A 21,989-nucleotide genomic window follows, 5' to 3' on the forward strand; every position below is an offset into this window, starting at 1 on the left:
AACCAGTTTTGTTGCTCTACTGCTTGTCTTCATGCTTGTCAAACCCTATCTTGGTCAGAAAGGTCACCAGATCTCTCTCCACTTGAGAATGTTTGGAACATATGGACAAGGCCCTCCAACCAGCTTGGGATTTTTATGATTTAAATCATTAATTGTACAGAATCTGGCATGACATCCCTCATGAGGACTTCAATAACTATCAGTCAATGCCAAGCCGAATAACTGCTTGCATTAGGGCCAGAGGTGGACCAATGCATTACTGACTTGCTCAATTTGTGAAGCTCTTTCTCTTGAATAAATCATCCAATTTTCCTGATACTGTAATCATTTGTGTCTGCACATGAACATCCCATCTTCCTATTTCAATCCAATTTAGATAATTCCTTTGTAGCACTTTTTTCTCTCCTTAGAGCGTATATCTTGCAAAAAAGATGGAACTGTTTTGTCATGACTGGCTCTCTCCAGAATCTCAATAATAATACATGAAAAGCACCAGTTTGCTTTTGTTCTACAATATTACTTTTATTGCTAACCAGTTTTCGGCTTACAAGGCCATCTTCAGACATTTACTGAGTATTATCACCAAAGAAGTTAAATGTCAGCAGACAACATTGGAAGAGAAGTAACACATCTAGACTGAAGTAGAAACATACTGTGAGTAACATCTTTGCAATGAAATAGTAAAAACTGAAAAGTACATAAATAACAATGGAGTTGACACAAGAACCTTTAGCACAAAATAGGAATAGCATGCCTACATAACAGTTTCTATTAATAAACAAAACTAATAAAATTAGTACTAGACAAGTCTGCATTAAGAGGTATGAAACATGGAGAGTGATACACAACCAATTAAAAAAGAAGAGACAGTTGTCAATGTAAATACAGAATATATAAGTTCCTTACCTTACCTGTATTTGATTTTGTGTTGATGACCCTGTTCTGACCTGGCAACAAGTCCTGTTCTTCCTACCATCATACAGTACCAATTAGTACTATATCTACCTTCAACCTATCCACTTTCTTTTTCAAATTATCTAACCTACCTACCAGATTAAGGGATGTAACATTCCACCCACAGAATACCAGTTTTTTTTTTTTTTTTTTTTTGCGCCTGATGACAGTGTCCTCCTGAGTAGCCCCCTCTCTGATATTCAAATGGAAGACTATTTTATCTCCCAAGTATTTTACCCACGTGGATGCCATAATCATTAAACCATACAGTAAAGGTTTGTGTCCTCGGGAATTATAATGTCTGTAGCTTCCCCTTGCTTTCCGCCTTTTATAGTAAAAATCTTGTCTGGCCATGCTGGTTAATGTCAATGCCAGATAAGCCAGGCATTGACATTGTGTAATATTATTGTGATTTCCGTAGTATGAAAGCTGTGAGTACCCTTGGAAAGGCATTCAATATCTGTATATTAAATGATCAGCTTATGAGATGAGACCTATTCTTTGAAAGACATTTGTTTTATATAATTTACATAACTGTAAAGATGCGCAACTAGCGCGGATGCTAATACATCAATTGCGTAGTCGAAGAAACATTTTAACAGAAGCTGAACTGACGTTCTACTTCAATCTAAATAAAAGATGACAGTAAAAAAAAAAAAAAAAAAAAAAAAAAAAAAAAATACTTTTGTTGATCTTCAGATTTTAATGTACTACTTCTGCTTGTAATGTGAAAATGTAAAAGAAGGTCGACTTTAAGCTATAAAAGTGAGCGTTCTTGCCAGCATGCAGACAACATTATTAATTAATAAAATTCAAGTAATTTATGTTCGAAACTGTAAATCGGCAAGTTATTGTTATGAAGGTGTTGAACAGTGCAAGAATTGTCTTTAACGAAGGAGAAAAGTAATGACTGTAATTTGTGACAAAAACGTAAACCAAGGAGACAGCACAGGGCAGGCTGAAATCTGATCGCACCATACAGTTAGAAAAGTACTTATGTAAGTTATATTGTTTATAAATAAGCCCTAATTTGCTAGTGAGAACTGTTTGAATATATTTAGTGTTTACCAGATTTCTTATTCTGTTCTTTTCCTTTATACTTTTTTAACATCTTTGCCATATTATTTTTATAAATGTCAAACAGCCTTTACTGCAGCAGAGAATACTGCGGCATCCTGGTCGTGTACAGATGGCCGCCCCTTGTCTTCTATACAACTCATAGCTGCCTCATTTATTAATGATTTCATTTGCAAATGCAAATTATTTTTTTACTGTTTATTGTTAAAGGTCCCTTAGGTAATTAAATTTATACTGATTACGTAAAGAAATCCGGGTCGTTCTTTTACAAATAATAGAAGTCTTTGCGTAATCAAAAACTAGCCTCCTCCTGACAACAATCAGGAGCCGACCAGAAGACGGACGTCTTCGACCGCTTTCGTGTCTCCTGTGGCAAAGCTATGCCAAACTGGGAACACGACATTCTAGTATTTTTTTTTTTTTTTTCATCATACTAGAATTGGCAACCCTATCTCCTGGAAAATGCTGCTGCTGTTGCTCCTCTTCAGTAACCGCATGTTTGTCTCCAAAATATCTTGGTGTCATCCTGGATCGTACACTATGCTTCAAACAACACCTTCTTAACTTAGCTCAAAAGCTGAGGAATCGAAACATCCTCCATAAGCTATGCGGAACTACCTGGGGATCTTCAGCAACCACCCTGCGAACTTGAGCTCTGGGCTTGGTATACTCAAGTGCTGAGTACTGTGCACCTGTTTGGATGAATAGTCATCATACAAGGCTTGTTGATACCCAGCTGAATACGACAATGCGCATAATATCTGGCACAATCAGATCTACTCCAGTTTATTGGCTTCCACTGTTAACCGGTATAATGCCTCCTGATCTACGCAGATGTACTGCCCTTATGAGAGAATTCCACAAGATCTCCAGGAATTCTAACCTACCCGTGCATAGCGACCTGCCACTTTTAAATCCCATGAGACTGAAATCATGTCATCCAACTCTGCGCGATGCTGCTGACATGGTTGCTAAGACTTTCAAACCTCTTGAAGAATGGAAAGGTCGGTGGGAAGCAGTGACAGATGTGCACCTGCATAACATCTTCTCAGGTGCTAAACTTCCAAGTGGATTCGACTTACCACGCAAGACCTGGTCTACTCTCAACAGAATCCGTACCAGCCATGGGCGATGCAGGGATGCTCTCTTTAAGTGGAAGAAGCTGCCTGATCCAGCTTGTGACTGCGGGGCTCCATACCAGACTGTTCACCACATTGTCAGTGAATGCAGGATTCGAGCCTATCACGGCGCCAAAGAGGACTTCCTGCTAGCAACTCCAGACGCAGTGCGCTGGATTGAAGGACTGGATATTCAGTTGTAAAGACAAACTTAACTTTCTTGTGTGTCAATATGTACATATGTATATGTAATTTCATGATATGTCTGTATTAGCCATACGCTAAATAAAATGTCTGTTGTCTACTCTAATTCACCTCCATTGTGGTTGAACCTACGGCATGGCTATATGACTATCTCTACGATACAGGAACACAAGACTGCTCCACCTAGAAAGGACCAAAGGGGCAGGGAGGGGAGGGCAGGGGGACAATGGTTGTGTGCAACCCCAATCATTATGTATCTTTATGCTAAATCTATATTTTTGTTTGTTCGCTGACACACACCTTTTCCTATAAAATCATTTCAGTCTACATTCAATACTTAGGTATTTATATTTTATTTCTAACTAAAAAAAAATACGTCTAAAAACAAAGATGATGTGACTTACTAAACAAAAGCACTGGCAGGTCGATAGACACACAAACAAACCCAAACATACACACAAAATTCAAGCTTTCGCAACCAACGGTTGCTTCATCAGGAAAGAGAGAAGGAGAGGGAAAGACGAAAGGATGTGGGTTTTAAGGGAGAGGGTAAGGAGTCATTCCAATCCCGGGAGCGGAAAGACTTACCTTAGGGGGAAAAAAGGACAGGTATACACTCGTGCACACACACACACACATATCCATCCGCACATACACAGACACAAGCAGACATTTGTAAAGGCAAAGAGTTTGGGCAGAGACGTCAGTCGAGGTGGAAGTACAGAGGCAAAGAAGTTGTTGAAAGGCAGGTGAGGTATGAGCTGCGGCAACTTGAAATTAGCGGAGGTTGAGGCCTGGCGGATGAGAAGAGAGGATATACTGAAGGGCAAGTTCCCATCTCCGGAGTTCTGACAGGTTGGTGTTAGTGGGAAGTATCCAGATAACTCGAACGGTGTAACACTGTGCCAAGATGTGCTGGCCGTGCACCAAGGCATGTTTAGCCACAGGTTGATCCTCATTACCAACAAACACTGTCTGCCTGTGTCCATTCATGCGAATGGACAGTTTGTTGCTGGTCATTCCCACATAGAAAGCTTCACAGTGTAGGCAGGTCAGTTGGTAAATCACGTGGGTGCTTTCACACGTGGCTCTGCCTTTGATTGTGTACACCTTCCGGGTTACAGGACTGGAGTAGGTGGTGGTGGGAAGGTGCATGGGACAGGTTTTACACCGGGGGCGGTTACAAGGGTAGGAGCCAGAGGGTAGGGAAGGTGGTTTGGGGACTTCATAGGGATGAACTAAGAGGTTACGAAGGTTAGGTGGATGGCGGAAAGACACTCTTGGTGGAGTGGGGAGGATTTCATGAAGGATGGATCTCATTTCAGGGCAGGATTTGAGGAAGTCGTATCCCTGCTGGAGAGCCACATTCAGAGTCTGATCCAGTCCCGGAAAGTATCCTGTCACAAGTGGGGCACTTTTGTGGTTCTTCTGTGGGATGTTCTGGGTTTGAGGGGATGAGGAAGTGGCTCTGGTTATTTGCTTCTATACCAGGTCGGGAGGGTAGTTGCGGGATGCGAAAGCTGTTTTCAGGTTGTTGGTGTAATGGTTCAGGGATTCCAGACTGGAGCAGATTCGTTTGCCACGAAGACCTAGGCTGTAGGGAAGGGACCGTTTGATGTGGAATGGGTGGCAGCTGTCATAATGGAGGTACTGTTGCTTGTTGTTGGGTTTGATGTGGACGGACGTGTGAAGCTGGCCATTGGACAGATGGAGGTCAACGTCGAGGAAAGTGGCATGGGTTTTGGAGTAGGACCAAGTGAATCTGATGGAACCAAATGAGTTGAGGTTGGAGAGGAAATTCTGGAGTTCTTCTTCACTGTGAGTCCAGATCATGAAGATGTCATCAATAAATCTGTACCAAACTTTGGGTTGGCAGGCCTGGGTAACCAAGAAGGCTTCCTCTAAGTGACCCATGAATATGTTGGCGTACGAGGGGGCCATCCTGGTACCCATGGCTGTTCCCTTTAATTGTTGGTATGTCTGGCCTTCAAAAGTGAAGAAGTTGTGGGTCAGGATGAAGCTGGCTATGGTAATGAGGAAAGAGGTTTTAGGTAGGGTGGCAGGTGATCGGCGTGAAAGGAAGTGCTCCATTGCAGCGAGGCCCTGGACGTGCGGAATATTTGTGTATAAGGAAGTGGCATCAATGGTAACAAGGATGGTTTCCAAGGGTAACAGATTGGGTAAGGATTTCAGGTGTTCGAGAAAGTGGTTGGTGTCTTTGATGAAGGATGGGAGACTGCATGTAATGGGTTGAAGGTGATGATCTACGTAGGCAGAGATACGTTCTGTGGGGGCTTGGTAACCAGCTACAATGCGGCGGCCGGGATGATTGGGTTTGCGAATTTTAGGAAGAAGGTAGAAGGTAGGGGTGCGGGGTGTCGGTGGGTTCAGGATGTTGATGGAGTCAGGTGAAAGGTTTCGTAGGGGGCCTAAGGTTCTGAGGATTCCTTGAAGCTCCGCCTGGACATCAGGAATGGGATTACCTTGGCAAACTCTGTATGTGGTGTTGTCTGAAAGCTGACGCAGTCCCTCAGCCACACACTCCTGACGATCAAGTACCACGGTCGTGGAACCCTTGTCTGCCGGAAGAATGACGATGGATCGGTCAGCCTTCAGATCACGGATATCTTGGGCTTCAGCAGTGGTGATGTTGGGAGTAGGATTAAGGTTTTTTAAGAAGGATTGAGAGGCAAGGCTGGAAGTCAGAAATTCCTGGAAGGTTTGGAGAGGGTGATTTTGAGGAAGAGGAGGTGGGTCCCGCTGTGACGGAGGACGGAACTGTTCCAGGCTACTCACCATATAGAGGAGATGTTGAGTAATAGACACGTACAGCAAAGAGATTGCTATAGATCTGAGCTTTCAGCCAAAAGGATTTCTTCTAAACAGAAAAAAAATACACACACACACACACGCATGCACGGTTGGTCGCGCAGAGCAGATGTTGAATCATAGACAGGCCCGATAAAAAGATTGCTGTGGTTGTGAACTTTCGGCCAAAAGGACTTCTAAACTAGAAAATGCACACTCATTCTCACACACACACACACACACACACACACACACACACACACACACAAATAGGACAACTCACACAACCTCTAGCTACTGAGGGTAGTCAAGACAATGCCTGTGTGTGAATGTTTTGCTTGTGTGAATGAGTGCGCATTTTCTAGTTTAGAAGTCCTTTTGGCCGAAAGTTCAAACCACAGCAATCTTTTTATCGGGCCTGTCAATGACTCAACATCTGCTCTATATGGTGAATAGCAATCAATCCTTTTCATAATAGATTACAAATTCAGAATGAATATTGTCCAACCCTGAGTTTCCATTGTTTGTTTCCACACCTAGTGTGCTTCAGTGTTATTGATAGCCATACCATAGTTGCAACCACAATGTAGGGTATCTGAGAAGAGATCAGACTAACCTGTGGATCTTTAAGAGGGGCAGCCAAACTTTTCAGTAACTGCAGAGGCAACAGTCTGGATATCTGACTGAACTAGTCTTATAACATTAGTCAACAAGATTTTCCTATGCAAACAGCTGAAAGCATGGGTGTTACTGGAAAAACTGGCTTTCTACAGATCAGAGTAGGAAAAATTCAAAGCCTTAAAGGGTATATGTATTAGAGAATTTAAAAAGAGAGATTGATAGGTTGAAGTTAAATATAGTGAGAATAAGTGAACCGTAAAGGCACAAAGAACATAACTTCTGGTCAGGTCAATACAGGGTTATTCACATAAAATCAAATAGTAGTAATGCAGGATTAGGTCTAACAATGAATAAGAAAATAGGAATGTGGATAAGCTAAACAAATTATTGTAGCCAACATAGAAATATAGTCAACATCCACCACAGTAGTAGTAGTAGTTTATATGTCCACAGGCTCTACAGATGAAGAGATGGAAACAATGACTGGAGAGTGAAAGAAATGACTGATAGTTACGAGGGATGAAAATTTGATTGTGACAGGGGACTGGAATTCAACAGTAGGAAAAGGAAGAGAAGAAAATATAGTGGGACAACATGGACAGGGAGGAACAAAAGAAAGGGGTAGCCAGCTGACAGAATTTTGCATAGAGTATAATTTAATACTTAATTGATAGCACATCATTCCACAGTCATGGAAGATAACGGAATATATACACAGTAAATAAACTTTAAGACAATATTAGTGAAAGAGAAGAGGAAGTAAATGAAGATTAGATGAGATAGGTATGATATTGCAAGAAGTATTTCACAATGTACTTTAAGACCTAAGTAGAAACAAGCCCCCTGCAAGACCCTCAGAATGACTGAGATCCTACACAAAACAATTCCACCTGTTGTGCAAAATACATGAATTGTTTGCAGAAGAATGGGAAAACTTGTACAGGTTGACCTCAGGTACAATCAGGTTTGGATTATGAACAAATATATGACATGCGAGGAAATATTGGCCATATAACTTAACTTAGAAGATAAAGGTAAACCTATGTTTATAGCGTTTGTAGATTTAGACCAAGCTTTTGACAATACTGGCTGGGCAAAATTCTTTCAAATTTTGAAGATTATGGTGATAAAATTGCACCTTGAAAACAGTTTCCAAGATGTACATCAGCAAAACAAGGATAATGGCAGGTAGCCAAATTGAATCAGGCCATACTGAGAGAATCTAATTAGGAAATTGTAGACTAAAGGTTGCAGAACTTTTTGTCATTTAGGAAACATAATAACTTATGATGGTCAAAGCAGAGAACATATAAAATGCAATCCAGCAATAGCAAGAAAACCATTTCTGATAAAGTACAATTTTTTAAAATGGAATATAAATTTAAATGTTAGTAAGCTTTTTTTTAGAAGGTATTTGTATGAAGCACGGCTCACATCTCCACTTCCAATACATGCCACATGCATCCACCCAGCACATAGTCTTGTCCGTCACAGGCAATTCTACGCTGTCATAAGTAGGGAAACACGTGAAAGCAGAAATGTCAAATATCAAGTCTGCTGTAACTTTAGCATAGCTCCTTATGTGAACATGAACACAAACCAATTGTCCATACAAGTAAATGGCCACCAGCCAACTTAGTTCTTTCCCAAAGTTGACAACATGGTTAATGATGACTGTCTTTCAAAGGCAGCTTTACTATCCGTACTATCTAGATGTCCCCTCAATTTAACTTCACTGACTGCGTAGGTGAGAATTGCCAATAGAAGACATCTTTCAATTCTCTAACCCTAATGCATAACTTCCCCAATACTTTAGTTCGATGAAACACACTTATTTTCAATATTTTCAAGTTCGGTCGCCCCCCTCCCCCCCCGCCCCCCCCTGTCTCAGTTCTGCATTACTCCCCCCACCCCCTTCCACGCAATTCCCACTGCATGAAGGTTGGGCTCGCCAGTACCACATTCCTATCACGTACTCCTTACTGACTCTACAACTGCAGCCAACATCCTATTTTTTCTTGACCCCTCCCATCTTATTTGTTCCTCTCAGCTGACACAACCTGTTGCCCCAGTTGCGCTGTTCCAATAGGACAGAATGTGAGTTCATGTTTTAATCTATTAACCCCATAAATGCACATTGTCTTTATCTTGTTCATGTGCCTGTTGACCATTCAACCTCACAACTACAAATATATCTTAAGTGGTTCCCTTTACTCATTTCACTTCTAGTTTTGCAAGTTTCATTTTTAGTGTCTATTCCAAAAATTTATTAGACTGTCTGGCATGTAAAATCTTAAAAGAACGATACAGTGAAAAACTTATAACATGCTATTTCCTACAAATTCACTAATAACACATTCTCTTTAGCCTCCATGTGATCATCTGGTTCTGTAAGCATGTATCTGGTGTTTATCTGTTTTATTTTAATGTTGCTGTGGGCCAGTTTACAGATATATATTTTTTGCTATACGTAATATTACCTTATGTACCTACAAACAAATCATACCATCATTGCTTTTAAGTGTTAGTATCATACCTGGGCCTTCAATGTATGCTTGGATGTCAGTTACATCTTCATCATTAATATTAACTCTTATTCCTTCTGGAGGGTCATTAGCTAAATCATGAATCTCCTTGGCAACACGTCTTATTATCTGTGGTGATAAATTCTCCACATTTGACATCTGAAACAGCAATTACATACTTTTTGTATAAGTGTGCAAAAGTGTGAGCACGCAGTAAAATGTAAACAAAAGAAGTTTGCTGGAAATAAAAGGCCAAGACACTACAAAATGGTAAAACAAACAACATTTGAACAAGATGAATTACATACAAGAAATAAAGATCTTTAAGAAAAAGGATGACGCCAGACTACTGAGTCATTAAGTATGGATCTGTTTCAATATATTATATGTCACCTAACTACATTTATGAATGACAGTACCACAAAAATAACTCGTACTGACTTCAGTATACCTTCGTTCCAAATTACATTTTTCAAACAAAATACTGTACCTTCCAATTCAGACCTCCATGTTTAGTAACAGTAACAATATTAGCACCCATTTATTTAGCTTTTTTGTTTGTGTGAAGTCCCAATGAGAGTGAGCTCATCACAAACGAAGCTTTAAGTTAGTTTTTACAATACAGAAACAAACCAACCTCATTATTGTAAAACAACCTACTCAGGTAGATATATGTTGAGTAGTATCAAACATTACCTTATGCTGAACAAAGAACTATTAAAACTCTTAATTTATCACAGTACCAGTCACTGTGATAGGGTACAGTCACCATAACAGGGCACTAAAACACAAATATACAAAAATACTCCTAAAAGCATGTTATTAAAATTTATAAATTGCTTCAAGTTGAATGACACTTGCAGCCCTCTACCACAAGAAGGCTACAAATTGTATCATTAACAGGGTTGTGTGTAGTGTAATTATGTTGGTGCATGAGAAATAATGTGCTGTAACTGAGTTTCAAATTCAAAGAGTTCGTCCACACATAGAGCAAGTCTCCTTCAGAATAACAATGCCACACCACACCCAAGTGCTGTGACATCTGCAACAATATGATGCCTTAGGTTACTATCACTGATCATCTTCCATACAGTCTTGAATTGGCCCCATCCGATTTTCATCTGTTTCCAAAACTTAAATAACACCTTTGAGGACTTCACTTTGATAGTGACGAAGCAGTGCAAGCAGAAGTGAGGTTGTGGCTCTGTCAGGAAAGTAAAATATTCTACAGTGACAGAAACAACAAAGTGGTCTCTTGTTGGGAAAAATGTGTTCATTGACAGGGTGATTATGTTGAGAAATAAACATGCAGACACGATGAATAAAGATTTAAAATGTTAATAGCATTTTTTCCCCGTCTTAACTGTTAATACCTTAGGCTAACTCATTAACAATTACAAGCAATATGGTTCTAGTTACAAAATAATGTTCAATTGATAGGCTGCATACGAAGCTGTAGTTTATATTATGAACTTTCAATTTCTTTATAGCCTCCGTTCAAAACATGACCTAAATATTAATGAAAATATTTTAGGTTTTGGCATCACATGTAACGTTTTGTCAGAATGTTATACAGAAGAGGAACTGTCCATATTTTAAAGCACTGATTTCTTGCATGAATGCACTGTTTCAGAACAATACTATTTCAGAAATTCTTTTCAGACTTCAGGTCACACCAATAGGCTTTTGACTGAGCACTTATCAGTCACTGTTATGCAGTTACTGCTGGTTACTGAGGTTTACTACAGTACAGCCATGCAATCTGTTGTGGACCTCGTATCTGGTTCATTATGGCCTAAATGGTAGTCATTAGTTAACATTTGACATGGTAAGTCATTGCAGCTTATGGAGGTCAAAGTGCTTGATAGTGCTGGAAGCCCAAGATGATTTTACTGAACTGCAATTTTTTTGCTACAATGAAACTGTTTGAGAAAGACAAAAACAATCAGTTTGAAGTAAAGCATAGTAGTACTATGGTATTGCATAAAATTTATCACATGACAATACACATGAACTACAAAATAATGTTCCTCTTACAGGTAAGATATAGTAATACTTTTCCATAAATTACTGCTACACAAATAGGAGGGCCTTTTTTTTCTTTTTCAACCTCCAATCAATTAGTATAGAAGCTACATGAGCAGCAGGAAGTGGACATGCACTGTAGGCTACTGCACAACTCTCGCTCTACACACTACACCATTGCTGACCTCAAGGCATCAGCCTGCATTGCACTACAGCCACATAAACATGGCTGCCATCATTGTTGCTCCCGCTAAGTGTGAATTACGAAGTGTAATTTGGTTTCTGTAAGCAGAAGGGAATAGTGCAACAGAAATTTATCGGAGAATGAGCCGAGTGTACAGTGATAACTTCATGACTAATGGTGGTGTGCTTGAATGGTGACGAAAGTTTAAAGATGGCTGAAATGACGTGCATGACGAATAGGGCCAAGGACGCAAGTCTGCCGTTACAGCCGACCTTGTTCAACGAGCTGATATAATGGTTAGAGAAAATTGTAGGTTCACCATAACTGCTTTTTCTATAGAAATTCCGGAAGTTTCAAGGTCTGTCGTACACTCTATTGTTATTGAACATTTAGGCTATAAAAAACTTTGTGCTCATTGGGTTCCAAAAAGGTTGACGGATGCACATAAAAGTCACCGAATAGCGTCAGTTTTGAATTTCCTTGACCATTATCACGGCGAAGGAGAGAACTTTTTGAAATCAATTGTTACTGGAGATGAACCTTGGATCCAATAGAACAAACTGGAAACAAAACGACAAACATGACAATGGATGCATCCAAATTCACCAAACAAACCAAAAAAATTCAAATAAACGCTCAACAACAGAAAGGTTATGGCTACTGTGTTTTGGGACCAAAAAGGTGTGTTGTTTGTAGAGTTTATGCAGCCCGGAACCACTATCAATGCAGCTGCTTATTGTGAAACTTTACGATGTCTGCGGAGAGCCCTTCAAAACAAACAAAGAGGAACGCTGACTTCAGGAATTGCGTTGACCCATGGCAACGTTCGTCCACACACTGCTGGCACAACCCAACGGCTCCTTGAACAGTTGCAACGGGACATTCTCGATCATCTGCCGTACAGTCCAGACCTGGCACCCAGCGACTTCCACTTTTTCCCTGAACTGAAGACGTGGCTAGGAGGGCAGCACTTTAAAATCAACAAAGATCTTCAAAACAACATCACTGCTCATTTGAAATTGTTGGTGGCAACATTTTTTGAAGAGGGTATTGCAAAGCTTGTCCACAGGTATGATAAATGTCTCAATCTTTTTGGTGATTATGTTGAAAAGTAACCATAAGTGTACAAAACTTTTGGTAATAAAATAATAGTTTTCTAGGAACATGCCTTTTATTTATAGCCAATCGGATTTTTTTTTTAAATCCTCGTATTATTCATTCAAACAAATGTTTAAATAATTTACTTTCCAATACAGTGTTTCTCCCAGGCGCTATAGGATTGTCAAAGTTTTATTGTCAGTAATGGAATGAGTCACCTACACACACACAATGCCACTTTGAATTATCTTATGGATTATTACTTATTTCTAAGTTTTTATATTGAAAGTGGAACCTGCTGATAGTACTGGATGGCAAAGGAAACGGTCATGTCCTTTTTAAAAAAAAAAACTATCTTTGTACTGGCCTTGAGTAAACTACAAAAAAACAGATCTGGATGGCTGAAAGGTAATCAGAATAATTTTTTCTCTCTAAAGTGAGTCCACTGTCTTAACCTCTACACTATCTTGTTCACTATTAGCATAGGCATTAATCCAAATTTAGAAAGGGGAAATTTAAATATGGTGTCTGGCAAAGTTTTGTACTTCACCCATTCCTGTTCTTGACATGTCATTATTTACTCTTCAAAAAAACTGTGATGGGTTGCCAACGATACAAGTATATTGACAAAGGGACCAAGTACATCCATACTGAGAACAGAGGGTTGGGCTTACAAATGGTTCAAAGCAATCAACAGAACTTATAAACGCCAGTGGATATCGATATGGACGCAGTTTAGCTGGTGTGGGTCTCATGAAAGAGTAGTGTGATAAGCTGTCACAGACTGTGTGTGCAATGTGTTGTATGAGCAGAACCAATGACCAATCACTATCGACAATGATAGGACAGGGCCATCATTTTTTATGCCCATTGCAACGACCTCAGGCCTGGTTTTTGCCTCACAGGAAGCTCCTGTGGCACTGTTCTGTATCCAGTTTTCATTTAACAGAGCACGTTTTCTAATGGCAGAGATGGAATAACCAAGAATACAAACATTTTGTTTGCAATGGACAAACTTTGTATGTTTTTTGTCTGAAGGTTGTGAGACTTAACAAGTTGGTACTCCTCTATCTATCATGTTTGCTACTTCCATGACTGACTAAATTTTTTTCCGATTTTTCATTCTATTTTCAGTAGAGCTGCATACAAAATATAAAAAATGTACACGAATATGTTAAAGTGTTATTTAGGCAAAGTTCCACATTAATTTACTGTTCAGATGGTTCTACCGAATTTTCTGATTGCAATGATGCATTAGCCTTCCGAGAAATTAAAACTAACTGAAAATTCTAATACAGTGCATGGAGATTTTTGTGCTAACAAGCACTCTTTCTGAGAACATACTTTAAATTACTTGAAGCTAATTAACTCATAATAATTTCAACTGCCAATTTTGCCCTGGTGTGTGTTAGATTCCAACTTTTAATGCTATACTTTTGTTGCTGTATTTGTTGCCGAGTCAAATGACTTCTCATTAATCAATTAAGCCACTAACTAAGATTCTGAAAAATTTATTATAACATAAATTTATTATAACATAAAAATATTATAACATAAAATTATTTTCAAGATGGATGCCATACTCATAGTTACAGTATTCCCAATGATGAATCATAACAGGGTTTTGTATACTTTTATAACTTGCTAGCCTTCAACGTTCTTCATAAACCAAACAACTGTCAAATTTTCACAATTCATTCGAAACAGTGAAACAGCTGATTTTCCAAAACATTATGTAGTTTCCAAGATCAACAAATATATGTAGGCCAGTCTTTCACATCCCACCCAAAAATCACCAGTCTGTGTTCAGACAGGAAACATTAACCTTGAAAGAGAGAATGGTCTTTTCTTTTTATTTATTTATTTTATGGTTTTAACTGCGCAAAACTGCTACCGTCATAAGTGCCCAATCAATGGCTTAGGGAAGGGTAAAAAACAGAAAGTTAAATCAGCAGCAATGGGAGCAAAACTCAAGGAGGGAAACTAAAAACGGAAGGAAAGCGTAGAAAATTACTATTGAAGGGGGGGTTCCCCAAAAAGGAGCTTCAAATGACCGATCATCTCACTGACACAGATAAACTCAAGGATGCGATCGGCTGAGAACGTATCATCTGCTAAAAGGGAAGGTAGATCAGGCAACAGCTGTAATCGGACGCATAGCGGATTAAAATAAGGGTAGCGAAGTAAAAGGTGTCTCACCGTCCACAGTTGAGAGGAGTGGGGAAAAAGCGGTGGAGGATCGCCACTTAAAAGATGTCAATGGCTAAAAAGACAGTGCCTTATCCGAAGTCTAGTTAAAATTACCTCTTCTCAACAACGAGGCCAGGAGGAAGAGGTCCAAGCACAGGGAAGAGATCTGACATCCCGTAATTTGTTATCGGGAAGTGTGGACCAATGTGTGTGCCATGAAAGAGCAACACAACGACATAAAACGCTCTGTAGATTGGCAAAGGGAACCATGTGAACAGTGGGCCGAGGAAGAGAGACTGCAGCCTTTGCCACTTTATCGGATGCCTCATTTGCACGGATACCAATGTGCCCTAGGATCCAGAGGAATGTCACCGAGACGTGGAGCAAGTGGAAGCAGTCCTGAATCCGGTGGACCAGAGGGTAGACAGGATAAATGTTGAGAAGAGAGCTGAGTGAATCCGAGGATACAATATACTGTGGTCGCTTATGGCGACAGATGCACTGGACAGCCTGGAGAACAACATGAAGCTCCACAGTAAAAACCGAACACTGGTCGGGAAGCCGATATCTAATAGGGGCATCGCCAACAATATAGGCGTCAGTGTAAATAAACATGGTATCCTCCATTTGTGCACATAGAGCAGCAAATGCCCAATGATAAAATATCAGAGGGGTACTATCTTTGGGAAGCTGACAAGGGTCACGGAGAAGGCAGGTCTGGGGACGAAGCCAAGGTAGCGCCATAACCCTATTTGTCCAGAAAGTTTTAGGAAAGTGGAAGGAAGGAGAAAGTAGCAATTGACGGAAGCAGACTCCTGGTGGTAGTAGAGAGGACGGGCGGCCCGTATACCCTAAATCCAAGGAGGCATGGGCGGGGAGAGGAAAGGCAAGTGTTGGATGAGCAGGCGTGGAAGACAGATGACTAGTGCAATGACTCAGTAGGACAGCCCGCCGATTGGATAGCAGAGGTTCGACAGTGTAAAGGCTCTCCATGGGGCTGGTGTAAAAAGCTCCAGATACTAAACGCAATCCATGGTGGTGGACAGAGTCGAGACGCTAAAGAATAGATGACCGTGCAGAGGTATAAACTATGCTTCCATAGTCCAATTTCGAGTCACTAAGGTGCAATATAGGTGGAGGAGGATCACTCGGTCCACTCCCTAGGAGGTACCACTCAGAACACAGAGGGTGTTGAGGGATCGCAGACAGCGAGCCAACAGATATGAAACATGGGAAGACCAGCACAGTTTTCTGTCAAACATTAGTCCTAAGAATTTGGCAACGTCCGCGAACGGAAGGTAGACAGGGCCTAGAGGTAGGGAAGGCGGAGGAAACTCCATATGACGCCAAAAATTTACACAGACGGTCTTACTGAGACAAAATCAGAATCCGGTTTCGATGCTCCACGAGTGGAGGTGATCGAGACATCCTTGAAGACGTTGCTCAAGAAGGCTGGTCCATTGAGAGCTGTAGTAGATTGTAAAATTGTCGACAAAGAGGGAGCCCGAGAAATCAGGCAGGAGAAACCCATAATCGGATTTATGGTGATGGCAAACAGTACACTTACCATGGAGCCCTGGGGCACCCCGTTTTCTTGGGAGAAAGAACGGGACAGAGTAGTGTCACCCGCACCTTAAATGTGCGCTCTGTCATAAATTCACGACTGAAAAGGGGTGGCCGACCTCGAAAGCCTCAAGAGGACAGTGTGCGGAGGATGCCTGCCCTCAACAGGTATCATAAGCCCTCTCCAAATCAAAAAATATTGCTATCGTTTGGCGTTTCCTGAGAAAATTGTTCATGATAGAAGTGGAGAGGGCAACAAGATGGTCAACTGCAGAACAACGCTTTCGGAAACTGCATTGGGCAGGTGTTAAAAGGTTTCGCGACACCAGCCACCAGCCTAAACGGCAATTCACCATACACTCCAAAACCTTACATACACTACTCGTGAGAGATATGGGGTGATAGCTACTCGGGAGATGTTTGTCTTGTACAGGTTTCAGAAAAGGAATGACGATAGCTTCCTACCAGCTACTGGGAAAGGTACTGTCGGTCCAAAATCAATTATAAAGGTGAAGAAGGTGACGCAGACTATGGTATGATAAATGCAGCAACATCTGGACGTGGATGTCATCCGGTCCTGGGGAGGAAGAGCGAGAGGAAAAGAGTGTTGGAGTTCCTGCTTAGAGAAAACAGTATTATAGGGTAACTCCACGGAAATGCGACATTTTTTGTCATAATTAAAATTTTCTTCCACTTAATCGTGTAGCATGTCATATTGAAGCTCAGAATGTGTAGTTTCTGAATTTGGCAACACTGCAACAATAAACTTAGCGTGAGCTATACAATAGAAGCCTAAATATAAACAGTAACATTGCCTTGCATAGAAGCCATTATTGGCATTTTCAGTGAACTAAAACGTCTTTACTCCTATATTAAACATATTTTACATGTGATATGCTATATGGTGAACTCCCCAGTCAATTAATGTAGGTTTTTTCACAACCCATTGACTATTACGGTGTGGGCAGATAATAATCACAGTAGCTTTGACGTCGGTGTTATGTTAGTCGCCAAACACACAATTTTTTCACATTTGTACTGTGATTTCAGCTTTTTTGAGCTATTGTATCCATAAACATTAGGACAGACATCCAATATAGCATACTAAGAAAGGGGATGCGTAATATGCTTCTACAAACTCTAATAGTAGGCGTGACAAACGTAACAGGTATTTTGCGACTCACGTAACCTCCAGTATTTGTTACATTAGTCACTGGCTATACCGACATTTTATCTGCCTCACTGGAAATAACAGTTTAATTTTACTATTTAATTTCAAACAGACAATGTTAGTGTGTGTCAAAAATAACGTATAAAATATTTATGACAATTAATAGCCTACTTTTTTCGGTAGGAAAATTAGTTGAAACGTGCATCATTGGCCACAATGGCTCCAATGACACCAGCAGAACGGGAAAGAAGAAGTCGAGCTAAGCAAGATCCACAGAAGAAGGAAATGGAAAGTCAGAAAGCACGTGAAAATATGAAGAAACTCTGAGAAATTACGAAAGGTAACAAGAAAATTCAACAAAAGGAGAGGGATGCTTCAAGAATCCGTACGAAAAGAATGAGAGAATGCCGATAACAGGCTTCTGATGAAACAGCATCTCCTACAATGTCAACAAGTTCGTCTGAAATATCACCATACAAAAGTGCTCGGCCACTACAAAGAGCTGTCAGAAAAGTGAATGAAGATTTACCCAGCAGTCCTCGAAAACGAAGAAAAGTGATAACGAAATTATTTTCAACAAGTTTATGTAGCATCTCTCTGTGTAACACAGTGTCAAGACATAGGTCAACTGCAATCATTGAAGAAACTAAACAACTTGTGCAAGTTTTCTTACGCAGTGATACAATTTCACGCCAGCTGCCTGTTAAGAAAGATGTGAAAGTTGTCAGGGATGCACAAACAAAGACAAGAATGCCGATAACAGGCTTCTGATGAAACAGCATCTCCTACAATGTCAACAAGTTCGTCTGAAATATCACCATACAAAAGTGCTCGGTCACTACAAAGAGCTGTCACAAAAGTGAATGAAGATTTACCCAGCAGTCCTCGAAAATGAAGAAAAGTGATAACGAAATTATTTTCAACAAGTTTATGTAGCATCTCTCTGTGTAACACAGTGTCAAGACATAGGTCAACTGCAATCATTGAAGAAACTAAACAACTTGTGCAAGTTTTCTTATGCAGTGATACAATTTCACGCCAGCTGCCTGTTAAGAAAGATGTGAAAGTTGTCAGGGATGCACAAACAAAGACAAGCATGCAAAAGAGGCTGACGATGTTCAATCTGAAGGAGGCCCATTTTTGTTTAAAGAAAAGTACCCTGATGTGAAAATAGGACTGTCATTGTTTTGCCAACTGCGTCCACCAGATGTTGACTTGTTTGGCTCTTTGAGACAAGAAGTGTGTTGTTATTTATACTGTGAGAACTTTGAATTCCTTCTTTGGCAGATCCATTTGTAAACAAGTCCAGAAACATCCACAAATGGCTTTGTATGTTCTATTGTGTGTAATATGCATAACAAAAACTGTATGATAGGAATGTGTCACTTGTGCTTACCTTCCAAACAATTAGTAGACACCTTGGAGTTCAGAGTGCAACAGTCAACTGAAGAACTTGAGAACTGCAAGATTCAGGTCATTCAGTGGGATATAAGGGGTGCAATTGTGAACCAAGAATGGGATCTTCTTGAAGCAAGAGATGAACTAACATCTCAACTCCAGAAAGTAAAATTACACCTATATAACATATACCGACAGGCATCAGAATTGCAGAAACAGAAAGACTCTCCCCAGCCAGGAAGCGTGATATTGCAAACAGACTTTGCTGGAAACTATTGTATAAGACACCAGAGTGAAGTAATGGCAGCACACTGGAACAACGATTGTGCTGTGACAATATATACTGCAGTCATACATCATCGACCAGATTCTACCGAGGATGTCAAGCATCAGTGTTATTCTGTGATTTCAGATTGTACCAGTCACACATCTGCAGAAGTACAGATCTTTAACAAAGCCATCATAACACATTTTGAAGAGCACTTCGAGACAGTTGAAAAAATTACAGTATGGAGTGATAGAGCAGCCAGTCATTTCAAGAACAGGTATTCCATGGCAGCTATGTCGGCGTGCCCAAAATATTCTGCTTGGAACTTTTTTGAATCGTATCATGGTAAGGGCGCACATGATGGTGTGGGTGCTGTCGCATAAAGATATGTGTGGAGGTGCGTCCTCCGAAGGTGGCGAGCATATTTCGAATGCTACAGAGTTCTATAATGTTCTTGTTGCTGGTAATTTGAATATGCAGGTCTTGTTTGTCACCGAGAGTGACATGCAAGAAGAAAAACGTGAACTGAGTAACTTTTTTAAACATGTAGCTCCTGTCCAAGGTATCAAGGGAGCGCATTGTGTGAAATGAGTAGGAAATTTGCAGGTTTTGTTGTATGAAAACACAGCAGATGTGGTTGCCATATCTGATAGTGTAAGATTTTACACTGTCACTCTTCATAATAGCAAAGATGATTCAGATAGCAGTATTCCCCAAGAAAGTAGTGAAGACTTTAGTGATGTCCTAACATTTAGTAATTCTGATTCTATAGAACTATCTGTACATGACTGGTGCATTGTTCAGTATGATAATCAGAGGTATCCTGGAGAAGTTGTTGAAGTGGATCCTGAGGATTCTAATTCTTTTCAAGTGTCTGTCATGATTCCTGCTGGCACATCTACATATAAATGGCCTGACAAAAAGGATCAAATTATTTATCACAAGAGTGACATTGTGAAGAAACTGCAATCACCACCATACCCACTGAATCATCGTGGTCATTTCACGTTCAGTGAGGCTATATGAGATTTATCCAATGCTGTATGCTTTGTATTTACACACATGCTTCAATCATAAGGCTGTAACTTATTTTGAAATAAAGTTAATAGTTATGACCATTGTGTTACGCTTGTCACAGCACCTTACTGATAAAATCTTCCTGCCTACACCTAATAATTAGCCACACAGCAATAAGCAGCAGGTAAGAAGTAAAGTAGAGTACAGAGGTCAAAGTCATATCTTAAGGGTGAAACTAAACAGCATTGGCACTTGACAAAAGCTGTTACGACATCAGTTGGTTTTTAAAGTGTCACACGAATGTTACATCTGTCACACTTTTTTAAATTTTATCTATAAATAAGCTATTGTATTTATAGGCAATTTGTGAAATTCTCATCAAAGAAGCCTGGAAGTCAAACTATCATGTGTAGTATAAAGGTTGTGAAAAAGTAATCATTGTTGCCAAAAGGGAAGGGTTAAAATGTCTGTTGTCACTGAAAAATGTTACGTTAGTCACCATGGAATGACCCTATAGCTCTCGTGATTTTGAGAGGAGAAAGCAAGAGGTTGCACTGCCTCTGCTCATTTCTTCAGGAGAAAGGCTGGCAGGTAATTTGACGAGCTCAAAATCTCAGCAAAGTGTTGATCAATGAGTTAGAAATTGCAACTTTCTGCACTAAGGTATCTTGTGCGACAGTTAGCCCAGAGATTGGGAAGAAACTAGATGTGCCAGATACCATCAAATTTGACTCCAAACTACAGATGGGGGAGTGAAGGTGTTAAAGGAGCTAGTAAAGAAGTTCCAGCTTGCCTTCTTGCCATCGCGGATGATGCGACGGCATCACGCACGTAACTGCTTATAGTGGATACAGTTGGCCAACATAGGATGGTGGCAGAAAACGTGAAGAGCACGTCTCCACTCGCATATTTCGGCACAGCACACCTTGTTCCACTAAGGAACTGGGAAACGCTGGGGTAAAGGGGAGGTACGAGGTATTGAATGTTCTGCGGCTGTAAGAATAACTTCCGTAACATGAACGACCTGATCGTCAATGCTAGGAAATTGATGATCATAAAATGTCGCTAGAGAGGAGAAACGGAAGATATGCAGCCCGGAAAGGAAAGACAGCTGCACTGACTACGGGTCCCATGCTCGCCACGCACATATCCACAAAAGAGTTGTGGACCCCCGGAGGGGGGAGGGGGGGGGGATGTGTTATGGCCAGAAATCACAGAAACAAAAACTGTCAGTCAGTATGGTACAATTTCCTACAGTCTTAAAGGCTCATAAAATGAACGAGTGTATTTCGGAAAGTAAAGATACACCATACGCCAAAGGAACAGAAGAGTTTTGGCGAGCAAGTTGGCAACACTGGTGTTAACCTTGAACCATTAGCTTTCTCCTCGCGGTCGTTCGGCAGTTGAATGTTTCTTCTGGTTGGATTAGGTCGTGTTTAAAATGGCTGCGCCAATTCAGAATCCCGCCAAATGCGAAATGCGCTCCGTCATACTTTTTCTCCATGCAAAAGGTGAGCGACCAGCGGATATTCACAAAGAAATTGTTTCTGGTTATGGGAACATTATGAATCGACAAAATATAACGAAATAGTGTCATCATTTCTCTGAAGGTAGGACTGATGTTCATGGCGAACAAAGAACAGAACAGGTCAGCCATCTGTGATCTCTGATCCCCTTCTTCGGAGAACGGAGAAAGCAATTCGTGCGAATAGACATCTCACACTGAAAGAATTGCATCAGATCATAACAGACATGTCAATGACAACTC

General features: G+C 40.4%; 1 protein-coding gene across 1 annotated transcript in view; it reads right to left on the bottom strand.

Moving 5' to 3' along the window:
• The window catches only part of LOC124605737 (ubiquitin-conjugating enzyme E2 S), a 77,465-nt gene that overhangs the window by 15,981 nt on the left and 39,495 nt on the right, over positions 1 to 21,989 (bottom strand). Inside the window, exon 2 of the mRNA XM_047137619.1 lies at positions 9,319 to 9,466. Within this exon, the coding sequence (XP_046993575.1) occupies positions 9,319 to 9,466 (148 nt within the window). The remainder of the gene's footprint in view (positions 1 to 9,318; positions 9,467 to 21,989) is intronic.

This window comes from Schistocerca americana, chromosome 1, assembly GCF_021461395.2.
Source record: "Schistocerca americana isolate TAMUIC-IGC-003095 chromosome 1, iqSchAmer2.1, whole genome shotgun sequence".
Classification (NCBI taxonomy): Eukaryota; Metazoa; Arthropoda; class Insecta; order Orthoptera; family Acrididae; genus Schistocerca; species Schistocerca americana.